This window comes from Miniopterus natalensis, chromosome 19, assembly GCF_054644295.1.
Source record: "Miniopterus natalensis isolate mMinNat1 chromosome 19, mMinNat1.hap1, whole genome shotgun sequence".
In the NCBI taxonomy this organism is placed as follows: domain Eukaryota; kingdom Metazoa; phylum Chordata; class Mammalia; order Chiroptera; family Miniopteridae; genus Miniopterus; species Miniopterus natalensis.
The window spans coordinates 18,132,039-18,146,901 of NC_142099.1; the positions used below are offsets into that span (position 1 = coordinate 18,132,039).

The window sequence follows — 14,863 nt, forward strand, 5'->3', positions numbered from 1 at the left end:
AATTGGTGAAAACAGGCCAACTGGACCCCCATCTGTTGCGGCTTATAGTATTTTCCCAGTGAGAGACATTGACTCCAATAACTCCCTCTATAATTAACAGAAAGTCATGCATAGAATCAGAGCCAGCTTCCCGAGCAGGTGGATATGTGTGGACACACAAGTGGTAAAAATTCAAAGGGGCTTAGTCCATTGGAAAGTAGTTCTTCTCATCAGCTGATAATGCCTGAAATTTCATACATAGAACATTATTTTCATGATGTCAGCCAAATCAGAATTTGTTCTTAGCTAGAAGGAAATGTAATCTTATTTGTCATTTAATAATAGGTCAAAATATTAAATCATGGGCTATCCAAGTGGATGATCCTTGGGATGATGGAAAATTTTAGCATATATGTAGGAGTCCCTGGAATTCCAGACATACAGGTAGGCAGGTGGGCTGCTGGTCCCAGATGAAACTCTCAGAGCCTCAGATACTAAGATGGAATTTAGGATTTTGGATCCTGAAAGGGGCCCGGGTGTGAATTCAGATGGGGTCCAATTCTGTGTGCGCTTAAGGTACTCAGCAGGTGTTAAGGAAATGAAGGTAGGGACAGTGACACAGGTCTAAGTTCAATGATCAGGTCTGGGACGTATGCAGAGGCTGGCTCTTATGAGAAGGTTTTCTGTCATGCATTCATTCTAAGTCGTATATTCTTTAATTAAGTATTTATTGAACATCTACTATGTGCCAGGCATTGGGGAAGGCACTGGGATATGAAGACAGATACAATAATTACCATGCAATGTAACAGGTGTTATGACAGAGTATCTCAGTTATATTCTAGAAGCACTTGGATAGATCACCCCCTTTAAAAAATCCATCTAATAATCAGCCCCCAAAGGGAACAAACGGAGGTTCTCCGTTGGTGACCTGGAGGCACACCTGCCAGCCTACCATCTCCAGTCTCTGAGTCGCCTCACAGGGTCCTGGTGCTCTTAGGAAAACATGGAAAATCTCCACTCTATGAAGGACCTATTATTTATTAACAATAAAACGATAACCAACAACAACATGAAGACACACTTACCAAGCACTTACTTTTTACCAGGCACTGGTCTAAATGATTTCTATCTCATTTCCACAATAACCCAATGAGTAGAGAAGGCCTGTGATCCCTGTTGTCAGGTTGGGCACGGACGCCCAGGGAGGCAGGTCGCTGCTGTAAGGTATCTGGCTAGCGTGGGGAGCAGAAGCCTGAGTGCTTCATGCCAGGGACTCAGCGCTCATCTCGGAGATGAACGATTGGCTGGAAACCGTCCAGCCTCAGGCCAGAGATGGGCGCTCTGGAGGGGACGAGGGACGCAGGGGCCCCCTCTTCCTCTCGCTCCATTGCCCTGTCCCAGCATTTATTTTTCCCCCCCTAAATTTCCTGTTTTCTAGTCAACTTTCCCCAGTCCCTTTTGGTTGGGAAATTAATTCTTCCTGCGTTTGTTGTTCGTTTTATTGTTTTACTTTTTTGTAAATGAATTAAAATAATTTTAAGGCTGACCTTTAATGTCCTTTCCAATCTTCCCCTGTGGCTGTGTTGTGCTTCGGCGTACTGTGCCGCAGGAGGAGAAAGGACGTTTTACTGTGTGCTGCGGAGTTTTCATTATATAATAATCTAATTATATGACAAATGAGGTTGCAAAACCGACGTTACTCACAGTACCTCGTGCAGTGCTGCCAGATGCCCCGAGTTAACCTGACATTACCAGGAATGGGTCCGGAGGCCCAGAACCCACAGATCCAGGAATGCCAAGGGACATTTGTCATCAATTCTGAAACCAGGGAATGGGAGCAAATAACACGAAACAGCCTTTTCTGAGTAGTCTCGCTGAGCCTCTGTGGCACCCACACATGATGGTTTCCCGCTGGTGCACTCTGCTGCTGAGAACACAGAAGGGACACCGCCAACAACACAATTGTAAGGGATTGTAAAGTCACAGTCATATAAATCAGTGGAGAACTTCTATTGAGACTGCCTCGGGTAATTGTAGAATTTTCAGAAATATTGACTTTGCCTATTTCTTTGTTGCCTATTTTTTTTTCCTTTTTTGAAGGTTGAATTTACTGGGTTGGCACTGGTTAGCAAAATTATACAGGTTTCAGGTGCACAATTCTACATCACATCATTCTGTACACTGCTTTGTGTGTTCATCACCCCAAGTCCAGTCTCTGTCCATCACCATTTAGGCCATAATTCTAAAGGAGATAAAAATTTTTGTCTCGATATTGATGGATTACTAAGACTGGGTAGGTAGAGGGTGAAATTTCAGGCAGTTCGGATAGCATGGATGAGTGTTTGGAGAGCATTTCCAGGTATATTCAGGGACTCAAGAGCAACGTCATTCCCCTGGGTCAGGGCACTGGCAGGAGAAGAGGGAAAGGGAAGGCCGAAAATCAAGAGCATGAAAGATCTTTGACACAAAACTGAGGATTTTCAAATTAATTATTGGGCAATGAAGAGCCATGGTTGGTTTTTGAGCAGAGACTGGCATGACCATCATTTTATTCCTTGAAATATTAATTTGCAGCAGGGTGCAGGATGGAATGGAGGCGGGACCACCTGAATTTGAACAGATGAGTTACAAGACTCACTGCATTGTTTCAGGCCAAAGCCTCTCCTTTGTAACAATGTTCATGGTCACATTCTCCACATGCTCCTTCCCTGCTCTTCAAATCCTGAAACAATGTAACAGATTCCTCCAGGCCCGAGTCCTTATGATCAAGTCAGCACTGGACCAGTGGAAAGTGGCATCATTGTATGCCACAGAAATTGTAATAAAATAGGGGACCCCTGTGGTTTCCATAGGAATTGTATTGGATGGGAAAAAACAAAGACACGTTCCAAATCCCAGTGATAGCTTTACATTCTTTAGAAGGAATTGAGAGGGATTTGATGACTTTCCCTTGGTAATTTGAAGGTTGGAAGGCATGGGATCTAATTCCAACTGTCTGGTTTTAATTGCTCTTCTCATACAGGGGTGGACAAGAGTGGTCCTGGTGCACGGCACTGGCTCTTGATTCAATTGTTGGTGGCCTTGCCCTATCATGAACATTTTATTTCCTCTTCTCTCTGCCTATTCTTTTGATGCTTTGCTTATTTTATATTCTGATCCTGACTTCTTGTTTTTCTCATTTTCTTTTCTCCTGACTGCAATCTCTTCTTCAGGTCTACTCAAAAGGGTCACCATGACCACGTTCTGTGGGAAAAGCGGGGGGGTGGGGGGGGGAGTTACTTGTTAATTCTTGTCTAGGGCAGAGCTCTTTTCTTTCTGGTTGAATTATCTCAGTGTCATCCCAAGGGTCTTGCACAGTGCTAGGAAATGGTAAGTTCCCCCCAAAAATAACTTTTGAAAGAAAATACAACCTACTACATCAGACATGTTTATATCTCTAATAGTGAAGGTTAATCCTACTTAGATTTTTCAGGACTTTCATCATGATTTCAGATCTTCCATTCTATTGTTTTATAAGATACCCTTTGACTGTAAAACCTCATCTTGATTTTTGGTTTGAAAACATGCTCACCCTACCCATGAAAAGCATGGGTACAAACATGAATTTGTACCCCAAACATAATACCTATTGAAAATAGAACTTTCTTTGGGTATTTTCCATACTTCACTTGGAAAAGGCATAAAAAGAAAAAAAGAAAAAAAAAAAAAAAAAAGAATTGAGTGGCAGGAAGGGGGAGGCGGTGGGTAGAGACTTGGCGGGTCTTGTGAGCTCCGGTAGACGCTTCCCTGGAATGATTTAGCCAGCGTTTTCATTGGCAGGCCTCTGCTGAGCCATTAGAGCTATTAAACGAATGCATTGTTTCGAGTTTTCTTTGGCCCAGTCTCCCCTATTATTTAGGGAAACAGAGCTGCACCCTCACAGGGAAGAGAAAAGACTGTCTGCCAGCAAAGTCGAACCCCCTCCACGGCGTGCCACATGTGGGTGCATAGGCCGGAGGACTGGGGGTTGCTGAGAATCCCCAGCCCCTATAAATTCCCTGCTGCCAAGTGCAATACTGGATCTGATCTGGACTCTTGGGTTCCTTTTTTTTCCTTTTTTTTCTTTTCATTTTCTGGTTAAAAAGTAATCAGAGCTTTGTGAATGTTCCTCTAATAAATTCTACAGCGGCCTTTTTATATCTGGCAGTGGAGCCCTTTGAGGATGTCTGCGAGGAGCAGAGGGCGCTGATCTGGAACACCCTCTCTCTAGCCTAAAAATAAACTCGGGTTTTATGAAAGCGGGTACGCGTGCATGTGTGTATGTAGGGGAGACAGATGAAGAATGCTGAATGTCGAAACAACTTTGTTAATAGGTACTGGAGTTGGAAATGCTGACTTTTTAATTAATTTATTTTTTTTAAAATAAAGGATGAGGCTAAACAGATGACCCATCTATCTTTGTTTTCAGCTTTTAAGAGTGTCTTCAGGAGAAATGCCAGGTGAAAAAATGAAGATGAACTCACTTGGTCCTTTCTCTTAGGTCTCTGTTTTCTTTTGTAGTTTTTGTTGGTTGACCCATCTCTTTGTTCCAAATCCTGGGGTAGAATTAGAGCAATAGAGACTCGGTGACCCAGGCTCTGCCCTGGAAGCTCCTACCTCACCTGCGTTTGCAGAGCCCGATGCATCCACCCAGGTGTGCTGGCCTTTTCACTGAGAAGCTGCTTTGGTTGCAGCATCAAAAACATTTGCACGGTGTAGGGTGACTCTCCTACCTGCTGTCTAATTTGCTCTTTTCATTCTTTAAAATGGATTTTTTCTTCTCAAACAAAGCATTCTCCTTGACATTTCAAACAGTAAAGAAGTAGTTATAAGTTCTGTCTCCGTTCCATTTTCCCTGCCCACTTCTTTCCGTACTTTTGAAAACAAGCCTGAGTCAGAGTTGAGATCAGTTTGTAAAACTATGTTCCACTGGTTTTAAATAGGCATTATTTATAAAAAACAAAACGTGTGCCAATGTCAAATATGTTTGAGGAATAACCATTGTTTTTTATGTACTTGGTATTTTGTCACTTGCTTTATTTTTAAAATGTTTTTATTGATTTTTTTAGAGAGAGAGGAAGGGAGAGAGAGAGAGAGACATCAATGAGAGAGAAGAAACATCATTGATCAGCTGCCTCCTGCACGCCCCCTACTGGGGATTGAGCCTGCAACCCGGGCATGTGCCCTGACTGGGAACGGAAAAACTCTTGGTTCCTGGGTCGACACTCGACCTCTGAGCCACACGGGCCAGACTTGTCACATGCTTTATATGCATTGTTTCATTTAACCTGCATAGCAATTTTAGGAGGTAGATACTATTATTATCCCCACTTCTTAGATTGTTTTTGAGTTCATTTTTAAAAATGATCACCTTATTTTTCAAATCGGGAACCATGCTTAGCAATATTACATAATGCTCTGAATGATACAAGAAAATGGCAAAGCCCACATTAACCTAGGTCATTTTAATTTGGAGCCACAAGCTTTATTATTACTTATGCTATCCCCTAGGAATTTAAACAAGATTTAGTTTAATCTAGTTTAAATGTTCACGAGCTCTCAGAACATTTAATAACATATATTTTGAATAAAGAAGGGAGTGCACTCCTCTTCCCCCCCCCCCTTTTTTCCCTTACCATGAAATCCCTTTTGTGGAGAGTATTTAAGGTGTTATTGCTTCTCATAAGGTTCAATCTAAGCTGAGTCAACCTGGCCACCATGCTGGTCTTAAGGGCTTGTCGGTGACAGCGATGTCACTGGGACTTGTGCAGGTGTTGGCGCAGGTGCTGAGGTAAGTCAGGGAGGCCTAAGTTACTGAGTACAACTCAGCAGCAAAGTCAGCTCCAGTATCCACATCACGCCAGGAATTGCCCCCCGACTCTAGAACCAAACAGCAACTTATCTGTTGAACCAAACTTAGATCAAATTGTGAGGCAGAAAGATCCTGAGCTCCCAGCATTTCCTTTAGTTCCATGCCCCAGAGAGACAATGCTCCACGTTAATGGGCGATGCCCAGACCCTCCTTCCTCCTACAGAAATGCCTCTGAGTGAGATGAAAACTCTTTTGCCCCAAAGAGTAAATAGCTGAAAAAGGCATGATTTGTTCGATTTATTTTATTTTAGTTTTTGCAGTTTAAGTGACAGTAATCACAGAGGATACTTGGTGAGCAAAATAAATTTGTGTGGGTAAAAAAAAAAAAAGTGGTGAAATGCTAGCAACTTAAGAACTGCAAGTCTTTGTCTGAATCCAGAATCACCCATTGGAGATACACTTTGGCATAGAACAAAAGTTGGCGAACTGTTTTTGTGCAGGGCTGGAGGGTAACTATGTTGTTTCCAGCCACATATAGAATCTTCCTTGTACTCTTTTCCTCCCCCTCCTCCTTCCTCTGCTTTCTTGTAACTCTTTAAAGATGTTAAAACCATTTTTAATTCATAGACTAGACAACACTAGGCACAGGCAGAACTTGGCCTGCATTTTATCGTTGTAGATCCATGGTCTTGAGCACACACACACACATGCGTACACACACACACACGTGCATGCACACACATGCAAACACACCTTTTAGAGAACACCGGTGGCGAAAGGGTAATGTGGAGAGTGTTGGGATGGCAGGAGAAAAGTGAGACATGGCTCAGTTCTAGGCGGCCTGGGGAAGGGGAAATCCAGCTGGAATCGAATATCCCGGGTAAACACAAGGAGACCACAAGAGAGTGAGTCACGGCTAGGCCACAGTCTGAGGTGATTGCTCAGCCAACACAAGATCCTCAGCTGGCTTCACAGCGTGGATGTCGGGGCGGAGACGGGAGAGGGATGGTGGAGAGGAAGTGTGCTCTCCAGACAGCACTGGTCCTGTTCTTGAGTGGCCAAAGGGCATGCGCCGGGCCTCAACTCTCAGAGGAGAGGAGAGGAGAGGGTCAGGGACTCCTCTCCCTCCCCACACCCCATCCAATTAATCACCAATTCCTGTAGGTTCTTTTCCTAAATATCTCTCAAATCCAGCCGCAGCCCTCTGGCAGGCTCCTCTGCCTCCTGTTTGCACTCCTCGAATCCTTTCTCCTCACATTCTTAAGACCAGTCTATCTACAAGGCAAACCCAAGCACGGTCCCTCCTTGCTTTAAAGCACCCTAAACTTCTAACTCGGTTTGCAAGACCTTTCAGGATCTGGCTGCTGTCACCCTTGTCCACAGCCTTTCCACGTCTCTCCAGCTCTCAGGAACTGCCTCCCTCTCTTGCCCAGGCTTCTGGGCCTTCGTATTTGTGGGTCTTCCTCCCAGGTCACCCCTCTCCAGGGTGGCACCTTTTCACCTGCCAGGCCTTGGGGCGGATGTCAATCCTGAGAGGACTCCCCTCGCACCTCCAATTCTGGCCAGATGCTTCTGTTCACAGACTCTCACCACATCTTTTACTCTCTCTACCAGAGAGCCTGCCGAGTCACAGCCCAACTGCTCATCTCCTTGTCATCTACCCTAAGGGGCCACAAAAGCCAGGAGGGCAGAAGTGCCGCCTGGGCTTATTCCGCATTGTCTCCCGGTGGTTCAGCCCAGGGCCTGAGATTTAGCAGGTGCTCAGCAAATACTTTCTGAATTGAGAGTGTCGACCTGCCTTCTAAAGTCAAATGTAAAAGATATTCAGTGATTATTTTCTTCTAGGATTTGTTGACCTTCCCCATGTCAATAGAAAGTCAAGGTCAGTTTAGTGCATGGTTATCATCAAAAAGAACTGACTTCGGGGGGGGGGGGGGTGCGCATGTGTGCGTGCACATGTATATGCATGATGTGTTACAGAAAGAATGCTTTGCTTGAAAATAGGGTTTGAAGAAAACCTTTTAAAATGCTCTAAAGCAATGGACGAGAGAGCTTTAGGAGGAAAGAAGCACAAAAAACTGACTAAAATAGTGGATGACTTCATGGGTTTCTGCCATGAGTTCAAACACATTGTGTCCGCTCCAGTTACCCACAAGGACCACTCCTCTGGGGAAAAGCTTCCTATTTTTAAAACCGAGTGTAATGCCTGTGGAATCACATTGCCCATTCCTACCCGGGCCCCGAGAGTTTATCGTGCACAGTGCTTTTTGCCAAGAACTTGCTCTGTCTTTAGCCACCAAAAAAGAGTTGTCAAAGAGAGGGTGTTTTGGGCCTTGTCTCTGGGTGTATTTTTGTCTCTTTGGGTGTAATGTTTGGCTCCTTCAGATGTAGCTGGACCCTTGTGGCGTATGGGGGCCCTGCGGCCGGGCAGTGCTGGTGACGCCGGGTGGAAGGATGGATGGGCTGTTCTCCGTTTCATCTTCCAGTTACAGCCCATCTCCACCATTGGCACGTGCAACTAATATTAAAAGAGCAATTTGATGCTATGCAAGATATATATATGATTTTAAATGAATAGAATTGTATTAAGCTTACGGTTGTACAGTCTGCTTTTCCACTCAATAATATATTGGGTACATTTTTCCATTTTAGCAAATGGGATAATAATAGACCTAGATAATTTGTAATGACTCTCCGTATGGATGTCATATGCTTTTAATGTACCTTGCCAGGTCCATTTTAAAGGAAATTTACATCATCTATATCCCGCTATTATAGTCTCTGCTATTAAACTACTATTAGAATAATACACTATGTTATTATACTATCATGTTATTATATGTTTTTTGCTATGATACTATTCTTGTTGGTGCATATTTAAAACTTATACAAATATCTTCAGTTACATATCGAGAGGTAGGATGCCTACTGCTGGCAAATATTGCCAAAGCAGGCTTACATATTATAATCACATATTATAGTCCATGTGTTATAGGCTGAATGACAGAGTGATTCAGAGGCAGGGGCTCATTTCAGGCCGAGGCGGCCACCGTGGGCTTCACAGAAGAAGTGAGAGAGGAAATGGGCCTTGCATATCAGACGCAATTGTGTTAACTGTATATGTAAGGCGAGAACAGCATAAGCACAGGGGGGAGGCCGAAACAAAACAAAACAAAACAAAACAAAACAAAACAAAAAAACACAACCAATCAACCAAATGACCTCAAAGCCAGAACAGTTGAGGGCAAGCTCGACATCCGCGGGTAAACTGGTTCAGCTCCATCAGTAGCAGAGCGACGCCGGGCCAAGCCTGGGGAGTAGGCTGGGGGTCAGAGGAAAAGGCTTCGAGCGGCAACATAAAGGAAATTTAAAGGGTTTTATTATGTAGACAAGTGGGAACCGAGAGTGACATGCCCAAGAGAAGCGTAGGGTGACCAAGCCCCGGTCTGTTCGCCGCGGTGCTCTGTTCCTGCGCCTCGGATTGAAGCCCAGGGGCCTGTATGTCCCCCCGGGAGTCACAGGACGCTGCTGGCAACTGAAATCTATAGGCATGTCCCCCTGTTAATTGGTGCTAAATCCAGAGGCCTTATTTTAGCAATTGTTGCCTTGTTGGGCTTCCATTTGGAACTTTTCAGTTTTACCTTTGAGCTTACCCCCCTAATCATAGCTTTTTGAGATCTCTCTGAACCTTTATTCTGCCATCCAGCATAGTATCTCTCCTCAGGTTAGGTCATTTGTGAATTCGATAACCTCGTAAGGTGGTTGGGAGCTTTACATGAGAAAATATATATGAAACATGAAAAAAAAATGCAAAGAATAAGTTTTAAATTTTACAGTTTCTACAGTAATAAACAAAGTAGGACGATCATGATCCAGAAGGGATAAAAGACCACCCTCAACTCTTTGAAGTCTGCTTTTTTGCCAAGATAAGTACTTATTAAAGTGAAAATCCAGGCAATGGCTCACCCCCAACCAGTAGGTCGCAGTCCTAACCTTGGTGAGGCAGGTGTGCCCCCTTCCCGGGCGCGTCGGGAATCAGAGACCCGAGCAGCGGGCACAGCCGCGGGGACGTCAGCCTCGGGAGAGCTTGTTCCTCGGGCAGCTTTTACAGAGATAAAGACGGGGCTTCACTTTGGCCGGCCTGAGTCCCCGAGGAGAAGGGTGCGGTGAGAGTTTTAATCTAGAGCGTGGAGCAGATGAAGGTGAGGAGGGAGAGATCCCGCAGGAAGGAAGCAGATTGAGGCAGGCCACCTCTCGTTCCGCGGGGCCGCCTGGTCACCCTCACGCGTCCCATGACCCTTAGTGTGTCATTTTACCTTCCACTGGATATTGAGTTCTTTCGGATGGCAAGTCTAGCTCTTAATAATCATTTCTGAAGCAAGGGGTTAAGCTCCGAATTTGTGAATAATATTCCCTTTTCCCCGCCCGAGGCCTGAGCCAGGCTCCAGCCCCATCAGGGGAAGGGGTCAGGTGCGAGTCGTCATTAGCTCTGGTTTGACTCCTGAAAGGGCGTCCGTGTGCTGTGACCGGCGGGCGTTCTACACGTAGCAAACCACACACGCCGTTTTTTTTTTTAGTTTCTAGAATCATCTGGACAAAAACCCTTCTTTCTAACAAAACGAGGCACTCTCCCACCCACTCAGTGAATGCCTGTTCCCAGCTGTGCTTTAACGTCTGCTTGCCCACTTCTCTCTCTCTTTCTGTGGGGTGCGGAGGGGGAGCGACCACGCCCAGATCGCCACCAGCGTGACGTGACCACTGTCCTCTGGAAGGAGCATTTATGGCTCGAGAGAGGGTTGGGCAAGGAGAAGAGGGAGACTCCTAATTTTCATGGGGTCTCTGGAACAGAGGCGGGCCGAGGGGGTGCGACTCTCCCCCCGCGGTTCCCTGCGCCCCACGCAGGCTGAGTCTCTGCTCCCCCGCTCTTCCTTCCTTCCTTCTTTCCCTCTTCTTTTCTCTCCCCCGTCTCTCTCTCCCCCCATCTGCCCCTCTCTGCTCCTTTCCTCTGGCCTATTGAAGCGTCTCCGTGTCGAAGAATTATTTGATGTCATCACAGCTCCAAGCCATCCATTTGTCAATACAGGAAATTGTAATTATTTTTAATAAAAGAGAAAGGGAAGAAGGTTGTGATTAATGTTCAGGGAAACCAGGCGACCATCCAAAAAAAAAAAAAACACTGTGTCTCCAGGACAGCAGCAGAAGGAATATCCCTCTGATCACATCTGACATCGCCTCACGGGACTGGATGATTTCTTGGGGGCTGGGGACTATTTTTCCAAGATATTATAACTCAGTAAGAAAGAGTATTTTTCAGATTCCGTTTCTCCCAAGCATCTCTGGCTTTAGAGCAAAATCATTTTTGTTTCTATTCTTTTATTGCTCTTTTTGGTTCTGTTCCAAAGGATGCAAAAACAATCTTTGGGCCCTGGCATCATCCCAATATGCCAGGGTTGCAGGTTTGATCTCCAGTCAGGGCACAAACAGAATCAACCAATGAATGCATAGATCTCTCTCTCCCTCTCTCAAATGAATCAATAAATAAAAATTTTAAAAAGAAAGAAAAGTTCTTATACTACAGCCAAGGGTCCTAGCTCTACATATCTATACTCTCTTCCCTTTAAAAAGAAATCTTTGGGGTCTCTACTCCTCGGGCACTCCTTGCCAGCATGCCCCACGCATGGGTGAAGTAGGCGGCCTCGGCAGTGTGGCTGGGAGACAGGGCAAGCAAGAGAAGAAGGGCCACGCTCTCCTCGCACGAGCTTCTGGGTCGGGAGATGGCATTGTCCGCAGCTCGTCTGCCAGAAGAGCAGCGGTGGAGCACGGTCCACCTTAGGCTGGGGGAACTGTCTGCTCCGTTGAGGCTGCGATGAGCACATTTCCCGCCCCCGGAGTGGCAGGCGCCGGCCGCTGTGGGAAGCATCCAGCGAGTCCCAGGGGCCGCTGAGCTCTGGGTGGGTTGTTGTTTCTTAGACTGGCTCTCTGGTGAGAACGGCAGGCTGTTTGCTCACGGTGAAGTGTGAAGTGTCGCTGAAGCCAGGACGGTGAAGGTCTTTGACTCGTGATGAGCTTGTAAAGAGATCAAATGCTTGTGTCCTTTCTTTTCTAATGGGCCACAGGGCATGTGTTTTGAACAGACCATTGATGCGTAAGTGTAAACATAATATTGCCTAGTGCTTTGAAGACTGGCAATAAAGATACTCAGTATCCTAAGGTAGCTGTAGTTAGGGGTAGAGTTTCTATGGATTAAGGGACTAGAAAGAGAGAAAAAATATATATATAATTAATATCCTTTGCAGTAGTTTTATGACATCTTCTCCTACTTCTCACTCATCTCTCTTTTTTTTAATCTCTCTTTTACTTTCTTTCCTAGCCACTATTTCCCTTTTAAAAAGCAATGTCTGGAAACAAGCATATACTGAGAAAAAGATTCAGTCGGTCTTCTTATCATAAAAAAGATCAGGAGTGTGATAGAGAGAAAGAGGGACTGAGAGTTAGGAGACCTTCACCCCGGCCCAGGGATAGTTTTCAGGACAGAGAACTGGGCGCCTCATTGGATTTATCTTGAAGAAATCATCTGGGCGCAGGCTGGGGACTTGAAGCTGATGTCGAATGTTGAGTATTTGTATAAATATTAGAGTGCTAACAAGGTGGGATATTATTGATCTTAGAATAAACATCCCAAATGTCTTCATGGCAGCTTGGTCTCTGCCCCTCTATCCCCCTGAAAGGCAGTGCTGGATGGGTGTGTCAGAGTCCCCGGTGCGCTGTGCTCTTCTCCATGTGCTGACCCCTCAGCGGGACCCTGACCCCTCGGCCTGCCCCTGACCCCCCGGCCTTCCCCTGATCCCTCGGCCTGCCCCTGACCCCTGGGCGTGACGCTCTCCCCTCTCGGGTCTCCGCAGGGCCTACATGAGCGTGAAGGAGCTGAAGGAGACGCTGCAGCTCAACAGCACCCACTTCCTCAACGTCTACTTCGCCAGCTCGGTGAGGGAGGACCTTCTGGGTGCTGCCACCTGGCCCTGGGAGAAGGAAGCCCTCAGTCACCTGGGTAAGCGACGCGGAGCCCAACGGTGGTTGAAAAGCAAGAGGCCCCAAGAAAGTTTGTGAAAGTGAGTCTGGGGGGGAAGAAAGAGCATGGCTTTGGGGAGAGCCTGTCAAAAGGTTTCGGTGCCGCAGGTAAGAGGTGTGAGCGCAAACAGGGTGCCCTGGGCCAAGCCTATAACCTACATATAAAAAGGTGATGACCTGGAGGTACAACATATTACGCCAAAAGAATGAAGGCAGAGCGAAGTAATACAAATGAGAGAAAAAATACAAATAAAATAGAAAGTAAACATTAATTAGAAAAAAATTAACAGAGCCAAAAGTTTTTTGGGGAGAAAGGGGCAAGGATTGATAACCCCCTAGAAAGACTGATCAAGAAAAAAAAAATCACACAAGAGAGAAGGAATATATTACCACTATGAGGAATAAAGGAGGCAATATTCTTAAATATACTACAGGCATTAATAGGCAATAAGTATTTTCCACAAATGGTGCTGAAGCAATTGGACATCCACAGGCAAAAGAAAATAAATCTTAATGTGAATCTTACACCTTGTACAGAAATTAACTCAAAATAGATCATGTATTTAGACATAAAAAAATAAAACTACAGAACTTTAAAAAGAAACATAGAAAATCCTCAGTGCAGGCTACACAAAGAGTGAACTTATTTATATGTAACACCAAAAGCATCGTCCATATACATAATAGCTGATAAATGGTACTTCATCCCAATTTAAAACTTTTTTCTAAGAAAGACTGTTAAGACAGACAAAGAAACATCAGACTTGGAAAAAATATTTGCAGACCGCACATCTCGCAGAGGATTTGTATCTAGACTATGTAAAGAGCTCTCAAAACTCAACGGTAAAGCAGACATTGCAGTTAGAAAATGCACAAGGACATGAACAAACATTTCACCACAGAGGAAATACAGATGGGAAATAGCACATGAACAGATGTTCAGTATCATTAGCCATTAGGGAGATTCAAATCGAAACCACATGAGATATAACTACACACGTATCAGAGCAGCTAAAATAAAAAATACACGGGATGTAAGGTACAGCCCAGGGGATATCGTCGATACTGTGGCGCCCCATTTGCACACTGACGGATCTCTACTAGGCTTACGGTGACCACATCGTAAGGTATGTAAATGTCGAATTACTATATTGTACACCTGAAACTAATCTAGTATTGTATGTCCACCATACTTTAATAATTTTTTAAATAATGACAATATTAAGTGCTGGTGAGGACACAGGGAAGCTGGATCTCTCGTGCGTGGCTGGCGGGAATGGGAAACGGCCCAGCCACCCTGCAGGACTCTGCGGCAGTTTCTCATAAAACTAAACGTGCACCTGCCCTGTGACCCAGCCACCGGACTCTTGGACATTGGTCCTAGGGAAATGGAAACATATACCCATTAAAAAGCTTTTACATTGGTCTTTATGGCAGCTTTATTTGTAGTAGGTTCAAACTGGAAACGGCAAACGTGAGTTCAGTGCTCACTGCTGACACCCCCTTAGCCCATCTGTAGAGAATGGAAACCCCTCAGCAACAGAAAGGGACAGAGGATCCGTGGGTGGAACGTCTCCAGGGACTCTCAAGGGTATTGTGCTGAGTGAAAAAAAATCTCCCAAGTTCCATGCTGCATGATTCCATTTATCTCGTATTTTCAAAAGGACAGAATTATAGACAGAGGCCAAGTCAGTGCTTGCCAGGGGTTAGGGGTGAGCTGGAGGCGGGGAAGGGGTATAACTGTGGTTTTGACAAAAGGAGAGCAGGTGGGAGATCTTTTTTTTTTAATACTCACCTGAGAATATGTTTAGAGAGGGTAAGGGGCAGGGAGAGAGAGGGAGGGGGAGAGAGAAACATCAGTTGGTTGCCTCCCGTAGGCGTCCTGACCAGGATCGAACCCACAGCCTAAGCACGTGCCCCGACCAGGGATCGAGCCCGAGTGTTTTGGTGTATGGCACCATATCCCTGTGATAAAATTGTATA

At 45.2% G+C, this 14,863-nt stretch overlaps 1 protein-coding gene across 1 annotated transcript in view; it reads left to right on the forward strand.

Moving 5' to 3' along the window:
- PAPPA2 (pappalysin 2) overlaps positions 1-14,863 on the forward strand; it is a 173,502-nt gene that overhangs the window by 42,970 nt on the left and 115,669 nt on the right. The window contains exon 3 of the mRNA XM_087828227.1: positions 12,715-12,860. Within this exon, the coding sequence (XP_087684353.1) occupies positions 12,715-12,860 (146 nt within the window). The remainder of the gene's footprint in view (positions 1-12,714; positions 12,861-14,863) is intronic.